Genomic DNA, 17,699 nt, shown 5'->3' with positions numbered 1-17,699 from the left:
CCCAGAGGCAACACCGGACCCCTGACTGCACCGTCATGCCTTTGGCTCCGGAAACTCCGAGTGCATGTGTCCTCCTCTGAAGCGGCTTTGGCTTTGTTTTTCTAATGTAGGAACCCAGAAATGGCTCCGCATCTAAAGCTGATTTTAAGCAACATCAACATCAACATCAAACATTCGCTCAAGTCCATTACTTTGCTGATGAGAACTACCTTAGTCTAAAACGGTGTAGTCAAGAATGCTAGGGGCGCCTGGCTGGCTCGTGCGGTGGAGTGTGCAACTCGCGATCTTGGGGTTGTGAGTTCAAGCCCCACATGGGTGGACATCGCTAACGACAACAACAGAACATTCTCTTCAGAGACAGAGCCCAACGCCGCACGAGGCTCACTCGTCCCTGCGGGGGTCCTAGAGGAGGACTCTAAAACACAGTCGGCCGCGGACACCGAGCGTGGGGCAGAAGGGCAGCTGAGAAGCGGTTAGAGCCAGGCCTGCTGGTGCCGCTACGCGTCGTGTGGGAGCCACTCCGGGCGCCACGAGCGTGAACAGATTTCACCAGCAGAGCAAGCGTCGTGGGAAATGAAGACGAAGGCATGTCCTCGGACAGGCTGCTGGGACCGGTCAACGGACCGTGAGGACGCGTGAGCAGAGTCCCGGGTCACAGCCTAGTCCCCGCCACGGGACCCAAAGCACGGCGCGCACACTTCCGGTTTCCTGTAAGGCTGGGCCTGCTCTTTACGGCTAAACATAAAAACAAAACTGTCCTCACCTAGAAGATACTTCAAGGCTCAGAGGATTACAGCGCTAGAGCTTCGCCTGCGGGAACGGGCTTCAAGTGCAGCAAAGCTCACCGTGAACAGAGCCCGTCCCGACGGCTGAGAACCGTCGCGAGGGAGAGGCGTTCCGGCAGCCCCTGCCGAGGTCCTAATGCACAGAGGTAGAGGCAACAGATGGTTCTCGGCCGGGAGTCCTCTGCCGAAGCCCAGACGCTCTGGGTGGGAGGAACACTACGGCTGCCCCACCGGGGGACAGCTACCGCGAGCCCGTGGGAGCGCGGCCTCATGGTCCACGGGTGCCAGCAAGGGCCCACCAGAGGCCACCCGGGGACTCGAGATCAAAAGCCGGTCCTACGCCTGCGCGGGCACGAGGAGACCAGCAGAGACGCTAAGTCTCTGGAGATGGTCTCGCGCCTGGCAAACGGCATCGACACGAGACATGCCGAGCCTTTCGGGCACTTACACTTGGAGTGTCTGTCACACAGGGCCGAGGAGCGCATGTCGCACAGCCGGACGGTCCCTTTGCTGCTGCTGTACGCGAACACGTTGCAGTGCAGCGGGTGGAACTCGGCCGCGGTGATCACCTCCGTCAGCTCCTCCATGTTCACGGGCTTCATGTCCACGATGTCTGCGGGCGCACGGTTAAGGCAGAGCGCTCGGCGGGCTTTCGTCCACGTTCAAGCGAGCGTCGGGGGTGCGTCACCCGCCGCGAGGGCCGCGAGCCGACACGCACAGCGTGTGAGCCTAGTAAGAGAAGCCGGTCCCCGCACGGCTCACACCACCGCCTGCGCCTCACCGGGCCCGGACCCACGCGCGCACCCGCGGAGCCGGCGTCCTGCCCACCGGCCTCCCGTGGGAAGCCGTTCCCAGCAAGACCAGACATGTCTGATGAAGCAACAACGAAAGGAAGCAAGCAGCCACTTGTGCAAAAATCCCACACTTCTATCCATAAATCACACACAGAAGAGAACTGTCAGATTCCAAAAGATTCTGCTTTTTCAAGAATCTTTTCTTTATCTGCCATGAAGAGCCCATTCCAAGCGGTCCAAAGAGTGCTAACCCTGTAGTTCGCCAGCTTTAGAAATCACTCAACTAAAAAAAAAAAAAAAAAAAGAGAGAATCTGGCTCTGGCTTTGGGTCATGATGGAGCACCAGGGTCCAGATGGACGCGTCCACTGAAACGTGTAAGAACCGGGCCACCACGACTTGTCGCTAGACATGAGGCAGTGCAGGCCGTGGCCCTGGAGAGGCCAGAGCCCTGCGGCTGCCCGGGGGCTGCTAGCGGTTGGGGGACGCTCACGGGCCCTTCTGCGCCAGAGCAGAGGTCCCGGGAGGTTCAGGGAGGAGCGGTGAACAGCAGCCCGTGAGGACACCGCCCAGGCTGCCAGGCCGGTGCCTCGACAGACCGAGCAGGGCCCCTGCTCAAGCCAGCACACGGCCTGCAGCCCGAGTCGCGCTGAGGGGACAGCAGTCAGCGCGCAGACCAGCACAGCGGCACGGGGGCAGGGGCAGGGGCCCGAGCCTCGGGGGGCAGCACGACTTGTGGCCAGAGCGCTCACGTGAGCGGAGCGAAAGGCACTCGGAGGGTCACGGTGCTAAGAGCAGCGCGCGTAGCAAAGTGCCGTGTGTTCCATGACCTACGTCAGCACAAGAAGGGCACCGGAAACATGACAAAACCTTGCGAAGATAATGAGAAATATGACTGCGTACATAAACACTTCTGAGTCGAGTTCTCACAAAACACGAAGGAAAAGATGAGATTCCAAAAGAGAAAACCCACAAAGGATGGTAAAAAAAAGTTCACAGTAATGGACAGTAAACTAACAGAATATACTTCAAGTCACCTATACTCAAACTAAAAATGGTCTTATTTTGGTTTTACTGATGTGAAAAGTTATTTTAAAGAAGGTCCAGGGTTCTGCTAAAATAGACGCTCAGAGGCAGTGGGATCGCCCGTCTCCAAGCCTGCCTGGAGGCGGCCCCCACGTGGCCCTCTCTGCGGCTCACGTCCCAGGGACCGAGGCCCCCAGACGCGTGCACGGCTCCGAGTGTACAGCCAACCCTGCGGCTGCAAACCCGCACTCTGACTCGGGGGAAGATGGCCACGACGCACCAAGGAATCAGTGAGGCCAGTGGCAGGGACTCTGGAGCTTTTGGATGTGCCCCAGGCCCTGTGCACACAGCTCTGCGCCCACGGGCTCTCGGGTCCCACAGGACCCCAGGCAGCACCCCAGGAGTGCGTGTCTTCGGAGGGAGAGAAAGGCCTGGGCGACGGAGGGACTCCATGCTCATTAAGGTCGTCGAGCTGACCTCAGGCCCCGGCACCCCTGAGTGCTTGCAACTTTGTGACCACTGCGTGCAGGAGCCCTGTCGCTCCTGGACACCGACTTCCTCACACCGACGCCGGGTGGAAGCAAGTGTCCGCTGCCTACAGCGGCTACCGGTGCGGGGGGGACGGGGGGAAGAACCGCCTCTGAATGATCTGAGTTTTGTTCAGCATGGTCACATGTTAGCAGAAGAAGGGAGGATTTAAAATGAGTTTACGGAGGGAAAGCAGGGAGCACGGGCATGAACCCTGTAAGACGGGAGGCTGTGCCCGGCTGCAGGAAGAGGAGGCCCCGCGGGCAGGCGTCGAAGCACCTCGGGGCAGACAGAGCCGCCGCGCTCTCTCTTCGCAAACGGAGTCAACAGCCACACCAAGCACAGGGACAACAGGCAATAAAAATCCGGTGTGAAACGCTAGAGTTTAAAACACCACATACACATCATCTCGCGGCTCTCCCCGAGTACAAGGGAGCACACACACGTGCCAAACTGCGTCTAGAAGGCGGCCCAGGTGACCTGTGGACGTCTGTCCCACTCTGGCCGGCCCGACATGGCTCCCAAAGGGGGAGATCCTGACCAGTGCCCCTCGATGTGCGCACAGGACAGGGCTCTCACTTCCGCGCAGATCGACACCTTCTACCTGCGTGCCTGAGCAGCCGCACGCGACGGCCGCCCTAACGGCAACCACACCCCGGCAGCATTCTCAAGACACAGAAGAGGCCTCGACAGCTCGTCTTTTAACATGGAGCTCTCCCGCGATCAGTCCCTCCTAACCACCACTCTGACCAGCCAGGGCCTTCTATTCTAGCATCTGTGAGCGGGTTTGGGGTAGAGAGCAGGGGACCGGGCAGCACCGACCCTCCAGACACACACACACTATTGACAACTGTCTCTCGGGAACCTGGGAAGGCAGACCGTGCTCACTTCATGGAGAACACTCCCCAGAGGCAGAAAGCAGTTTCCAGTTTTGAGGACAGGTTAAAGCAGAGATCTCACACCACGGGCCACCGAGCAGCAAGCCGTGCTCCGAGGTGCCCACTCAGACACAGGAGCGGGCGTGCATCCACAACTTTCCTGAAGAACAAACCTATGAACGATGCCAAGACAGCCAACTGAGGAAGGATACTAAAGCTTCTATCTGTGATTTCTAAATGCCACAGATTAATTCTCAGGTCATCTGCAGAAAGATATGTTTCATGATCACTATTTACTGAAATGGAATTTATATGATATGTGTGAGCATTTGCAAAAATTCGTCGTGGACTTGCTTCTACCATAAGATCCATGGGCTTCAATATGGGAACCTAAAAATGGAAGGAAATAGGAATTCAAAACAAAGATCACCACAGCATAAAAGTACAACACTTACAGTAGAAAACAAAAGGGAACCAATCTGTATTCCCAGCAAGCTAAGAGTTCTCTACAGGCACTGCCCAAACAACAAGGAGCAGAGCTGAGAGCAGGCTGCGGACGCGGTCCTGTCCCTCCCTGCAGCCGACCCTGCGGCAGACCCATCCATGCTGCGGGCAGGGCATCCCCGCACGGAAACACACTGCCGCCAGGGTGGGTGCCCCCGAGGACAGGGCTCCTGCCTGTCTGTCCTGCAGCCACCGCGCGCTCATGCGAGACACCGTCAAGGACCCCCTTCCTCTCTTGCCACTGCTGCTTTGCAGGGTGAGGGTGTGAGCCTCTTTACGGCCTGGGTGGTCTGCTGCTCCGTGCACGTGCTGGGCGCCAGGGAGGGGTGCGGGGACGGGAGAGCGCACAGGAGGGCCCCAGAGAGCGGATGTGGGGCCACGCTCCCATCCGCTCCTGGCCACGAGGGCTGGTCCGCCTGGGAGTGCTCCTTAGCAGCTCACTGAATCTGGCAGAGGCAGTTTCTGGAATGTGTAACGGACTTCAATGAAAGCGTTTTTAAAAGGAGCACAAAAACCCCATCTCTGTGCTGGGCACTGTGGTCAGGGGACAGGACAGCTACACCGTTGTGCAAACAGTGGAGTCGCCTGGCAACAGACAGATGAGAGCAAGGGGCCGCCTGCGTGGACCGAGGCCCTCACGAGAGGCAGGGGCGCCATCACAGGTGATTGTGTCCACGTGTGAGAAAGGAGGAAAAAGTCCCCACACCACTGACATCTAGTGAGAAAGCAGGCAGGAGTTTAAAAGCACAATAAAAATTAACAGTCGAGGGGTGCCTGGGTGGCTCAGTGGATTAAGCCACTGCCTTCAGCTCAGGTCATGATCTCAGGGTCCTGGGATCGAGCCCCGCGTCGGGCTCTCTGCTCCGCAGGGAGCCTGCTTCCTCCTCTCTCTCTGCCTGCCTCTCTGTCTACTTGTGATCTCTCTCTCTGTCAAATAAACAAAATAAAAATCTTAAAAAAAAAAAAAATTTAACAGTCGAAACTCTGCTACCTCTCTAATTAAAAGCCAAAGGGAGCACCTGGAAAGGACAGGAGGAGAGCTCTCCTTTTGTCTGCCCGAAAGTCTCCAAAAATGAGCTTGGGGGAACATGCATCACTGCTGCCTTCATTTCCCAGCAGCTAGGTGCTGACCCCACACCCGTGTTCTCTGCAGGAGGCATCTGTCCTGCCGGGCGCACGGCAGGCTGCCACAGCCCTCCGACGGGTCTCTATGTGATTCGAGCACATGGCAATGCTCATGTCAGGACAGAAAGGCTCCTCCTCCTAAGTAAGTCCCTTTCCTGGCACTAAAAATTTAAGAGGAAAACAAAATTAGGAAAGAGGAATATTTGACTCCTACTCAGCTAAATTTGGGCAAATAGTCCTTTTTTAGCTTGTAGAGAGGCAATTAAGAAATCAAATACAGGCCTAAAGTCACAGAAGTCAGTCAAGTTACAGCCTGTGACTCTGAAATCAGTGTGCTCTCAAGAGCGGTTTCTGATGAAACGACACTTCGGTCCAGTCACACCAGGCGCCTCTGGCGACCGTGAAGAAGAGCCGCTGAGTACAACCGACGCTGAGCCCGATGAGACCCGTGGGTTTTCCCACGGGCACATGAGCGTCTGGTGCGGCGGAGCAGGCTGAGAGCTGGGACAGTGTGCTCGGCGGGAGGCTGTAACGGTGGCGGGGCACACACAGGGGACACCAGGGCAGGAGGCAGGACAGCATCACAGGGCACCCAAAGCCTTCTCCATTCGGTCACACTCGGAGTTCCACATGTTGGGAGCTGGAATCTGAGAGCTCGTCACCACCGCATGGACATGGAAGGAAGGGCACAGCGGGGGAGCGACCACCAGTGTTTACATCAAAACATCCTGGTTCAAATTGAGGTTTTAGAAACTCTCAGAGTCAACCATGCTGCTTCTCCATGTCAACCCCCTGGATGCGTGGTGACATGTCGGTCCCACACGTGCTTCTCCTTGACCACGCTGTGTCCTGCACCCTGGGGAGCACCGGCCCCGTGGCTGGGCTGTGGCTGTCCTGCGCGCCCACCATCCCAGCAGCCCGCGTGCGCCCAGCACTGAGCAGAGACAGACGCCTCGCACCGTGCGCCTAGTGTCACTGGTCTCTCAGTGCGGTCGTCCCTGGGGCACCTTAATAACCCGTGACATGGTCACTGATAAGGTCTTCACTTGATAAATAATATTCAGCAAAACTCCAAACCTCGTTAAAAAACAAACCAGCCAACCAGCAATTTTCACGCACACCGGCCAGTGCTGGTCTTCCTGCCGCTGCCCCACGCACGGCACATCCTGGAGCCCCACCTCCCTTCCCACCTCCTTCCACACGCCCTCCGGGGTGGGCACTCCTGGCCAAGGACCTGACCCAACTTCACAGTCTCTACAGTGTGAAATCTGGGTGTCAGAACTGAGGAAGACGGTCATGTCACAGGGTGCCCAGGGATACAGAAAGGAAGTGAAGGTATTATGGACTGACAGGCAGAACCCTGAAAGCTCCGCGGGGGCCTCAGCTAACTGCGGAGATGCCACAGGAGCCCCAGGGTTGTGTGGTTCATCTCGCACCCGGCACCGCTCTGAGTCCCGCGCGGACCTCACCACCACCAATGTACGCCTTGAAACCTTTGCAGTGAACCCTGACACGCTGAGAGAGATTTCTGTTGCAGGGTCAGACTTTAGTTTAGACTTTAGTATCGTCAGATTTTCTGAACTTACTATGCGGCTTCCTGCTTATGTCAAACACAGGGAGCCCCACTGTAACACACACGCACACTACGGCCGCGATCCCAGACAGCCTCCATGGAACACACGCGCACACTACGGCCGTGATCACAGACAGCCTCCACGGAACACACGCGCACACTACGGCCGTGATCACAGACAGCCTCCACAGAACACACGCGCACACTACGGCCGTGATCACAGACAGCCTCCACGGAACACACGCGCACACTACGGCCGTGATCACAGACAGCCTCCACGGAACACACGCGCACACTACGGCCGTGATCACAGACAGCCTCCACAGAACACACGCGCACACTACGGCCGTGATCACAGACAGCCTCCACGGAACACACGCGCACACTACGGCCGCGATCCCAGACAGCCCCACTGTAACACACGCGCACACTACGGCCGTGATCACAGACCGCCTCCACGGGTCGGGAAGGCAGATGTCACCGCAGTCCTGCGCAGCGGTCTTCGGCCCCTGATTAAGCAGGACGAGAACTGGGTAGTTTGAGAAAAAGCAGCGTGTACCCGCAGTGCTGTGATTCGAAATGGGTCTCGAAGCCGTCCATCTTCATCTTTCAAGTTATAACCTTCTGCTCTTTTGTCCCGTTCACTTATTTTCCATAATTTAATAGTTTTATCTGAAAATAGAAATCTCAGTGTCCATATTAAAAGAAAAACTGTGTCCCGCACCACCGTTAGTCGAGTATCACATCAGAGAACTGTATGGCTCTATGTTGACTGAGAAGCTACGAGACTCTGAAGGTTACTTTCCGGTGCGGATAGAGGGGAGGCTCCGTCTGCAGGGTGAGGAGAGCCGGACGCGCTGGAGGGCAGGGCCGCACCGGAGCACGCCAGCTTGCTCACTTGCGCTGCTTCACGTTTCCAGCCTGTTCCCCAGCTAGTAATGTGCCCTGTCCCCGAAGTTCAAAGCAGAAACCACTTGCAGAATGGGTTAAAGTAACAAGTAAAGTAAAAATCTGCTACACCCAGCAAATTAAAAATAAAATCCTAAATCAAATAATCACTTAAAAAAAAAAAGCTCTTACCATTTGTAGAGAGTAGAAAATGAGCAGCATTCTGTTGCGGTAGCCACCTAATTTTATTAATTTTTTCCTCAATTTCTAGACTTTTCAAATAGTCAAACTCTGGTTCGTGACTTTGAAAGGTGCTGTAAACATTATATTCTCCCCTGGAGTGAGGGCGACTTTTGTTCTGCAAGGAAACGTGAGCTGGGTTAACGCACAAAGCAAGGACAGAGAAAACTTCAGTACTACCAATTTGAATATGAAATAACTACACACATTTTTAAAAATTAAAGAAAACCCTGGGTCAAAAATGATCAAGTAGAGGACACTCTGAAATAATTTACTTGGAAAAAACCAGTATCCGAGGCCTTCACAGACCTTCTACCCCATCCCGGGGCACACACGCTAGAGCGGGGTCTGTGGACCGTGCCTGCCGCCTGCATGGGAGCCAGGGGCCCCTCAACACAAGGAGGCTCCTCCATGGACGTACTTTTCCCGGAGAGGCTGGTGGGCCCACGATGCGGGCAGCACGGTGCAGTGCGGCCCCGTGCAGTCCACACGGAGCCCCAGAACAGCCCGCCGAGACGACGCGCCCCCCGTGCGCCACCCCCAGGAAGACGACGGAGCAGCACTCAGGCAGGGACCGGGACCGGCAGAGGACCCTTGTGAGGGAATGTTCGAGACACGTGAAGCACTTGCGTACATGGCACTGAAAGCAGAAAAACGTGCTTGGGAAGACGCATGTTGTCTTCAAACAATAACCGACTGTGGGAAAGCAGAGTGAGAAGGCGGCAGATTCGGAAAGCCAGCCGGAAGACGACCCAGGGAGAGCACAAGTGGGGCCACCTCTCCCTGCCAAGGGATTTTCTTTTAGGAAAGAGGAAAACCTTGGTGGTGGGTTCATCCCTGCATTTACATTAATCTCTGAAATCTTCTGTAACCAAAGTGACATTTTCTATGAAACAGTAAAAACATCACCTAATTAAAAACCCAGGACAGCAAGACTTTAATTCTCGCTATACAACCGGCACCTGAACTCCGACGCGGTCACATTGGAGGCTGTGTGTCAAGGACATCGAATGAAACAGAGAAATCTTTATGTCTGCGCTTGTGTATTTCTGCACTAAGACCACACGCTACGAGGAAACAGCCCCAGTTCCCTGAACCTCTCCACTGCGCGGCTCTTTACGTGCGCACACCCTGGAAACCAGGCGCAGACCCCAGGGTCCAGGACGCGGCTGCCACGTGTGGCCGTGGGAGGCGCGTTAGCTCTTGAGGCTGCGCCCCCTCCCCACGAGAGAGCACACACCAGCCGGTGCTCCTCCCTCGCCCCTGAGGAAAAGGAAACGGGCATCTTTAAAAAAAGAAGTCTGTGGAATCCACCCCGTGCCTCCAGACCGTAACCGACTATGAGAAAACAGCAGGGTACGAACCACTGTGTGAGGCACCCACGTCCCAGGGGCCACCTGTCCTTCCCGGCCACGCTCTCCGAGAAGACGTGCTGCAGGCGTCTTCCTGGTAGAACCGCGCCACCCCCCGCCACCCTAACGCCTAAAACCTCTGTCCTACAGGCTGAGACCCTGCGTCAGCCTCCGAGGACCCCCAGGCAGGGAGCAGTCTCCATGCTCTGTCCGGGAAGAGTAAGAACAGAAAGGCGAGAGGAAGACCTGCCGGCCCGCGGCAGCTGGGGCCCTAGGAGAGAGCAGGGCCAGAGCCGCCAAGGCTGCCCGCCTGAGGTGCCGGGAACAGGATCGGCGAGGACAGGAAGATGGTGGTAGGTGCATTCTGGTTCCGGTATGCTGAGGGCTGGGGTCAGACTACCTACAGCCGACAGTCTGCCGGGTGAACTGCAGAGCCGAGCCAAGTCCCTCAACCCTGCTCGCCCGAGACAGACACACTGGGCTGCCGGGAATGGAGGGCTCTGCCGCTAAGAAGGAAAACAGCTTGAACACCACACTGCAAACTCTGCTCCCTGCCTCACATCTGGGGCACACCCTGACCTTTCCGACGGCCCCTCTCGCCCCGACCCCCTGGCTGGACACCCACGCCCCCTTCCGCGGTGCAGCCAGCCCTGTGCCCCGGGCGGGGCGGGTGGCAGCAGCTGGACTGAGGGCACGGGGAGAAGCCGCGGCCGCGGTGAGCGGTCCGTGTGGCAGGCACCGAGATCCAAGCGGAGGGAACGTAAAGGCTATTCATGTCAACCAAACTATGAAGAAAAAGACAAAAAGCTGCCCAGGGTGTATTAAGTTGCAGACAGCGGGTTTATCAAATTGAAACAATGTCAACAACCCGCTTCTGCTTGAACCGTGGCTTTCACACGACCAACCACGATGATACATCTTAAGGGAACACTAACTACCCGTTCTCCCAACGCCGGCGCCCAGCACACCGTCTAACAGGACGCTCGAGTACGACTATCCTCTATGTCCCACTTGAACCTAGTACTTTTTAGGTTTAAATAAGGACTCACAAAAGGAGAAAAATTTCCTTTTCTACAAGGATCTCACTTAGATGGCCAACGTAAAGGAGCTAAGAGCGAACTCCTGGACTGCCGACGGCTCCAACTCGGCCGTCTGCCCCTGGCCCTTCTACTGCGAGTCGGAGTGCGGCCGCTCCTTCCCAGCAGCAGCAGCCAGTGACTGGCGTCTGGAAGGGAATGCAAAGTCATGAACTTACCGAACCGTCTGTGAAGACCTAGATAGACTAGCGACAATATACACACTATCCACAAAAGAATTCTTGCCACCCCAAGTCAGAAAAAATAGAATTAAAAAAAAATAGGATTAAATCTACTGAACTAAAAATTAGTCTTTTTAAACACTGAAAAACAGTTTTTAAATCTATGTGGACATAACCAAAATCAGAGCTACAACAAGCACACTTCAATGATGAGATGTTGACCTTCCACAACGCCCGTCCCACTGACCGATGCAATCCTCCAGCTTCGCCTGGGGGGCCCAGGGCTCGCCCTCCCACGGATGCCCCCGAGCGAACCTCGCTGGTGGCAGGGCCGGCCTCTGCCCCACGCACATCTGCTGGAAGGGAACAAGGGCCCACGAGGTGCTACAGCAAAGTTCCACCACGAAAGCGTAGAGACCAGATTCCGAGGATGAGAAAGTAAGTGCTTGCTGACCTGCCCGGACACAAAGGCCCTGTGTGTGAAGCTGGCAGGAAAGACGCAGGCCGGGCTGCACCGTGGTTCTTGCCTACAGGATGTGTGCATGGCCCGGCAGAGCACCCAGCCACCGCGCCCCCTTCCTCAGCACTCCCCACGGGCTCTGCTGAGGCTCTGGGGCAAGGCCCGCTTCTACCTCCCATTCCCTCCTTATGCATCACTGAAAAGACGGTTTCTCTGCCCTTTCTCCCAAAGAGAGGGAGTGACCTACAAAATGGCTCGTGCATGCGAGTCCTCTGGGGGGCCCTCCAGGCCCCGTTCTGAGGACTCCTTCCTCTTAGCATGGATAGTGGGGTCCTTGGGGGCATGGCAGAGGCAGGCAGCTCACCTCTGACTGAGGAGGAAGAGAAAATTCCTGGCCCCCACCACACAATCTCCTCCGGAGCTGGCGCCGCCGGAGCCACGCAGCGCACGCTGCCCGCACATGCCCGCTGGAGCACGGGGCTGGGAGCTAGCGCCTCCAGGGGCTGCGGGAGTGACGTTCCCCCAGAGCCCCCGGCATACGACAGGACGAGGACAAAGAGATGCGGAACTCCACCACCCCACATCCTTCCCTCGGTCCTCACGACAGCCCGTGGGCAGGGCGAGGACTCTCCTCTCCCGAAGACAAGGGCACAGGGGCCTCCATCGGAGCTCGGTGGCTGGACGTCGGGGAGCGGGAGCACGGGTCTTCTTGCTCGCCTGGGACAAACAGCTTCTGCGCAGGTGGTGGGCTGCGAGTGACTCTAAGGGAAGTCACAGACTGAAAAGTGCCCGTGTTTCTCTCCCTCCTTCCAAGTGACACGAGAAAGGCTGGCTTTCATTTGGCTCGTGGACTGTGAATCACTGACCTCTTGTTCCCGCTGAAAAATAACAACTCTGCCGCCCTTGTCTCCCGTCGCAAGAAGATCTCCAGAGTAATTGAATTCGACAGTTGAGATGATGTCAGCTGCCAATAAAATACAGAAGCAATTTACCAGATTATGATTTGGAAAGGAGTTGTAATCAATAACAAAGGTCAATAAAAAAGGTCCAAAAGACAAACACACACATATACAACTTTCTCACTGGATAAAGCAACGTTTGCACAGGAAACTCATCATTACCAAGCAGCTGATTCCGCTTCTGGCACCCAGAGCCCGAGAGCACATACGGGCTCATGGGCTCAGCTCCATGGACTGAATGCTTGGTCCCTGGGGCTCCAGGATTTATTTAGGCTCCATTATCCTGATATAAGGATATGGAATAAAAGCTCAGAAAATTAATTTTGGAAAGAAAACAAAAACACTGGTCCTAGAAGACTGCTGTCTGATTTGATGACACGCACCTGACATGAACTTACAGATCTCGTTCTTACATGACATTAACAGATGTTTTAATATTCTTCGCAATACCTTTTGCTGGCTTCTGTACAAAGTAACACCATCCACAGCACAAACTATTTCACTGACTGGTGCGACCACTACCGCCAATAAGGACAGTGCCGCTACCCGGGAGATACCACTGTTGGACGCCTGAGACTTCGGACACTGACATACAGAGACCTTGGCCATCGGCTCACTACAGGTGAAGGGCACAGGGTACGAGCAACAAAGCGAGGGCGGCGTCCCGAGGCCGAGGCCTGGAGGGAACGGATCTGGATTCATGAACGGACCCCTGGATTAAGAAAACAGAAAAGACCATTTTCTCCCGCTTGGGCGTGCTGCGTGCGGGCCGAATCAGGACAAGGCCATGGGTTGGTCCCGCAGGAGCCACTGTCCCCCTGCTCCGCCCAGCACAGGAACTCTGCGCCTGTGTCAGCTGCCCCAGACAATCTCAGCTCTGGCCGCCCTGAGGACGAGCCGGGCTGGATCAGTACAACCCGCCCGGCTGCTGGGGCACGGACGCCAACAGCCCGTCCCGCTGGCAGACGGACTGCGTGCTCTGCACACGGAGGACCCCACGGCCGTGGCGGGAGTGTTTGAAGACACCCCTGCTGCGCAGCTCCTCGTCCAACACGAAGAAACAGACAATGTGTAAAAGTACCTGGAGAACCTGGCCCATAACAGGGCTCTTAAAGGCGTGGGCAAACACGCAGGTCACACCGTTGACACGGGACTCTGCCGTCGGAGCGCTCGCCTCACCTGCACTGTGCTCCACATCTTGTTTTTAATTTTTAAAGAGATTTTATTTTAGAGAGAGAAAGAGTGAGAGAGAGCAGGAGAAGGCGGAGGGTCGGGGGAGAAGCAGACTCCCTGCCCAGCAGGGGCCTCGAGGCCCACACCAGGATCAGGACCTGAGCTCAAGGCAGCCACTTAATACACAATGAGCCACCCGGGCGCCCCCTGGGCACGACTTTTAAACACACACGAAACACGAATCACATGAATTCTCCTGCCTGGGATGTCCTGCCTTTTTTTTTTTTTAAAGAAACAAACAAAACACCCCTTCAGTTACAGCTGGGAAAAGGACCAGGCTTCTTGTTAGAGGGAGTTGAGGGAAACTGGAAGGGGAGATGAACCATAAGAGACTATGGACTCTGAAAAACAACCAGAGGGTTATGAAGGGGCGGCAGGAGGGGGGGTGGGGGGTGGGAGGTTGAGGAACCAGGTGGTGGGTAATAGGGAGGGCACGTACTGCATGGAGCACTGGGTGTGATGCCAAAACAATGAACACTGTTATGCTGTAAATAAGCAAATAAAAATAAATAAATAAATAAAAAATAAATAAATAAATAAATAAAAATTTAAAATTTAAAAAGAAGAAAAAAAAGAAGGGTCACTTTTTAAATTAAATTACTCAAAGTAACCCAATTTGCTTAAATGAAATTAAAATATCCTATATTGGGCTAAACGGGACTAAATCTCTGTCATTCACACCCAGGGGGTCTACGATATTATATAATTAACGGCATTCTAGCTCTGTCAGTGATTTTTAAATGTAATTAAAATGGACTGAATCTTTTAAAAGAGAAACTCCCATGATTGCCACTGAGAAATTATTTTCATTAAGCTGTGCAAATATGTATGAATCTAATGTTAGAAAATGCTGTCCACAGACTTTAAAAGAGCTCTAAAGTCAAAATAAATATACAAACTAAATACCTACAAAATTACAAAACCAACTAAATTTAAATTACCGACATGAATGTAACATGATGGCCATTACTCTACAAAACTAGTGTGATGCTAACAGCAAAAATACGGGACTGAGGGCACCCAGTGGGGCCTTTGCACCAGCCACGCACCGCACGAGGACTCGGGACGCACTGCTCGGTCTGTCTGAGCAGCCAGAAGCCCCTGCGCAGGGCCCACACGCACACGGGCCCTGCTGGCCACAGGGGGTGGCGCTGCGTCTCTGCAGAGTGGCAGCAAGGCTCGGGCGCCGGTGCACACAGCCTACAGCGGGGCACTCTGGTAGGATGGGTCATCTGGCTGGTGCAGAATCAGTCTATGTTTTAAGTCATACTCAGAAACCACGACACACGCCTGGCAGTGCCCAGGAACCCAGCTCCGACGTTCTGTCAAGCGCGGCCCACTGCCAGCAGAGGCCATTCTCTCCCGCCACCAGCAGCACGGTGCCGGAGAGCACTGGAGAAGTGTCCGCCACAAAGCAGCAATGGTAGGCAGGCTCTGGCGTGCAGGTGCCAGCAAAGGGGCAGGAGGCGTGGTACGCGACAGTCTGAGTACGCACAGGGGGGCGAAGTCTCAACCTGCCCGGGGCCTCGGCCACGCTGCACGCCAGGTCCCCCAGCTTGTCCCCATCCTGTCAGGGGGGCGCACACAATTACTCCCCCTTCCTGTTTCCCAAACGCCAGTTGCTGCGAGTGAAAGACTCCTCCCCAAAAGGAAAAATCTCGGAAGAAAAGGTTCAAGATTCTAACACATGGGTCCTTAAGAAGTGACCGACTTCAGGGAAGCCCTCCAGCTGGAAGGCCCACCTGCTCACGGAGCTGCCTGCGGGCTCCAGATGGCTGCGTCTTGGACACGATCTGCAGACAGCTGAGCGAAGACGCCCAAACAAGGCAGCTGGAGCAAAGAGGGACAGTGCATTGACAAAATGTCAAAGAAATGACAATTATTGTCCTCAAGGGAGCTAATGCCTGCCAACAGGAATGACATCATCGATGCTGGCTGGGCACCTGCCAGGGGCCAGGGGCTACTCTAACCAAGTGTGGCCCCGGGTGAAGCGGGCGCCCCTCCAACAGCCCAGGAAGCAGGGCTCCTGTCATCCCTCTCTGCGGGAGAGAAGCAGGCCCTGGGCACGGTATCCAGCTCACCCGCGCGGCACCCCAGCCAGGCACTGGCGCGCAGGGCGGGGTCCCTGGAGGATGGGCGACACGCTACTACAGAGAAAGGAAGACAAGGAAATGCGTTTTGAAATTCAAACAGTAATCATTTCAAAACTCAACACCTCTTCCAAAGGGTAGAGCCAAAAGACAGAGATGGACAAGAGGAGAGAAAAGGTCATCAGAGGACCGGGGTAGGTGGCCCATCGCCAGGTAACAAGCTCCGGAAAGGTGAGAGAAGAGAAAGCGACACAAACATCAAAGGACTAAGAGGAGCGTGTCCCATAGCAGGAGCCCAGGAGCCACCAGGCTGACAAGGTCCATGGAGGGCTGAGCTGGACCCAGGAGCAGCCCCTTGCCCATGTGCCGCACGGTGGAAACCACACCATGGGGAGAGAGGGGGGTTCTAAACTTCCCCCGAGAAAACGAGCAGGTCACACAGCCACGGAATCAGAGGGCAGCAGAGAGGACACTGCAAGACGGTGGCCGGAACGCCAACCGTCCTCACAGTTCCGAGAAAAACCAGTTTTTAACCCATAATTCTACACCTGGCCAAATTTTCAACTGCATTTAAAAGGGCGGAGTAAAGATATTTCAAACATGAAGGGAAAAAAAGCTCAGTGGGGAGCATGTTTCCTCCTCTCTCTCTGCCTGCCTCTCTGCCTACTTGTGATCTCTGTCAAATAAATAAATAAAATCTTAAAAAAAAAAAGCCAACTAAAAAAAACGGGCAAAGGACTTGAGGGACATTTTCTCCCAAAGAGAACACACCGAGACCACGCGCAGGAAGAGACGCTAGACATCACTCGTCTCCGGGAAAACGCAAACCAAAGAGCACAGAGGGATGCGCTGCACGTCTCTGCTACCGCGGCTGACGCACCCCCCCGAATGCCCCACAGCTGCCGACCAGGAGGCAGAGACACGGGCACCCTCCGGCACTGCTGCCGAGCTGCGACACGGCGCAGCCACTCCGAGAACAGCTCCATGTCCTCAAACAAGACTTAGCCGGCGGCCGCGCATTCCCGCTCGGCGAAGCACGCCTGGAAACCCGGGAGCTCGCGTCCCCGTGCACACCTGTGCGAGAATGTTCACAGCGACGTTCCTGAAACAGCCACATGCTGGCAACGGCCCCGAGTGCTCACGAAAGGAACTGAAGGACAAGGCGGGGTCTGTCGCCACAGGACAGACACCATCCGGCCAGACAGGGAGCGAGCACTGATGTGTGCGAGACCACGGGAGAGCCTCGAAGAGCGTTTGCTGAGGGGAAAAAGCCAGACATAAAGTCCCCTAACACACGCTTTCCCTTCTACGGCATGTCCACAGCAGGCGCGTGCCCGAGACGGGAGGGGAGGAGGCAACGAGGACGGACTGCCGATGAGGTGTCTTCTAGGGGCACGAAGTGTTCTGGAACTAGACAGGGCTAACAGCGGCTCAGGCCAGCGAACACAGTAAAACCCCCCACTGGAGACTTCACGGTGGGTTTTACGCTGAGTGAGTCGTCTTCTCAACGGAGCGGTCATTTTTGCAAGCGGCCAAGAAAGACGATCGGACCCAGTCACCGAAGGGCCCGCACAGCCGGTACCGGTTCCCGACCGCAGCCTGAAAGGAGACGGGGCCGCGTCCAGGCGCTGGGGGTCAGGAGGACGGGCGCGCGCAGAGCCGGGGGCCGTCCCGACCCAGGAAAGCCCGTTTCGGCCCTCCCCGCCCCTCACAGGTCTCGGCACCGCCCGGAACACCTGCCTCCTAGAGAGCTCGTGCTCTCCACTCCGGCCTCGGAAAGGAGGCGTTCTCAGGCGTCCGGCGCGCGCGCGGGCACCGGCGCGACCACGAGGGGACCGCGCTCACTCTAACAGCCACGCCTCCGGGAAACTGCCCGAGTCTGCACTCAGAAGGGCCAAAGGCAGGGCAGGACCTTTATAACACAATCATCCAAGTACTTACGAGAACCCGTGGAAGAAAATCGAAAATACACTCTTGAACGGAAACTCTCGCCCCCAACACGACGCCA

General features: G+C 55.8%; 1 protein-coding gene across 3 annotated transcripts in view; it reads right to left on the bottom strand.

The window, feature by feature from the left end:
• The window catches only part of PPP2R2D (protein phosphatase 2 regulatory subunit Bdelta), a 41,064-nt gene that overhangs the window by 7,116 nt on the left and 16,249 nt on the right, over nucleotides 1-17,699 (bottom strand). For 2 of the 3 annotated variants that reach the window (XM_046027913.1, XM_046027912.1), the window contains 4 exons: nucleotides 8,292-8,457; nucleotides 7,771-7,883; nucleotides 4,222-4,399; nucleotides 1,234-1,398 (listed from right to left, as the gene is read on the bottom strand). In XM_046027913.1, the coding sequence (XP_045883869.1) occupies nucleotides 1,234-1,398; nucleotides 4,222-4,381 (325 nt within the window). In that variant the 5' untranslated portion in view covers nucleotides 4,382-4,399; nucleotides 7,771-7,883; nucleotides 8,292-8,457. Of the gene's footprint in view, nucleotides 1-1,233; nucleotides 1,399-4,221; nucleotides 4,400-7,770; nucleotides 7,884-8,291; nucleotides 8,458-12,275; nucleotides 12,374-17,699 lie in introns of all 3 variants that reach the window. The other variant, XM_046027911.1, reaches the window with a different exon arrangement.

Source organism: Meles meles, chromosome 13 (assembly GCF_922984935.1).
Source record: "Meles meles chromosome 13, mMelMel3.1 paternal haplotype, whole genome shotgun sequence".
Lineage (NCBI taxonomy): Eukaryota > Metazoa > Chordata > Mammalia > Carnivora > Mustelidae > Meles > Meles meles.
This window is presented reverse-complemented; position numbering and strand designations above follow the sequence as displayed.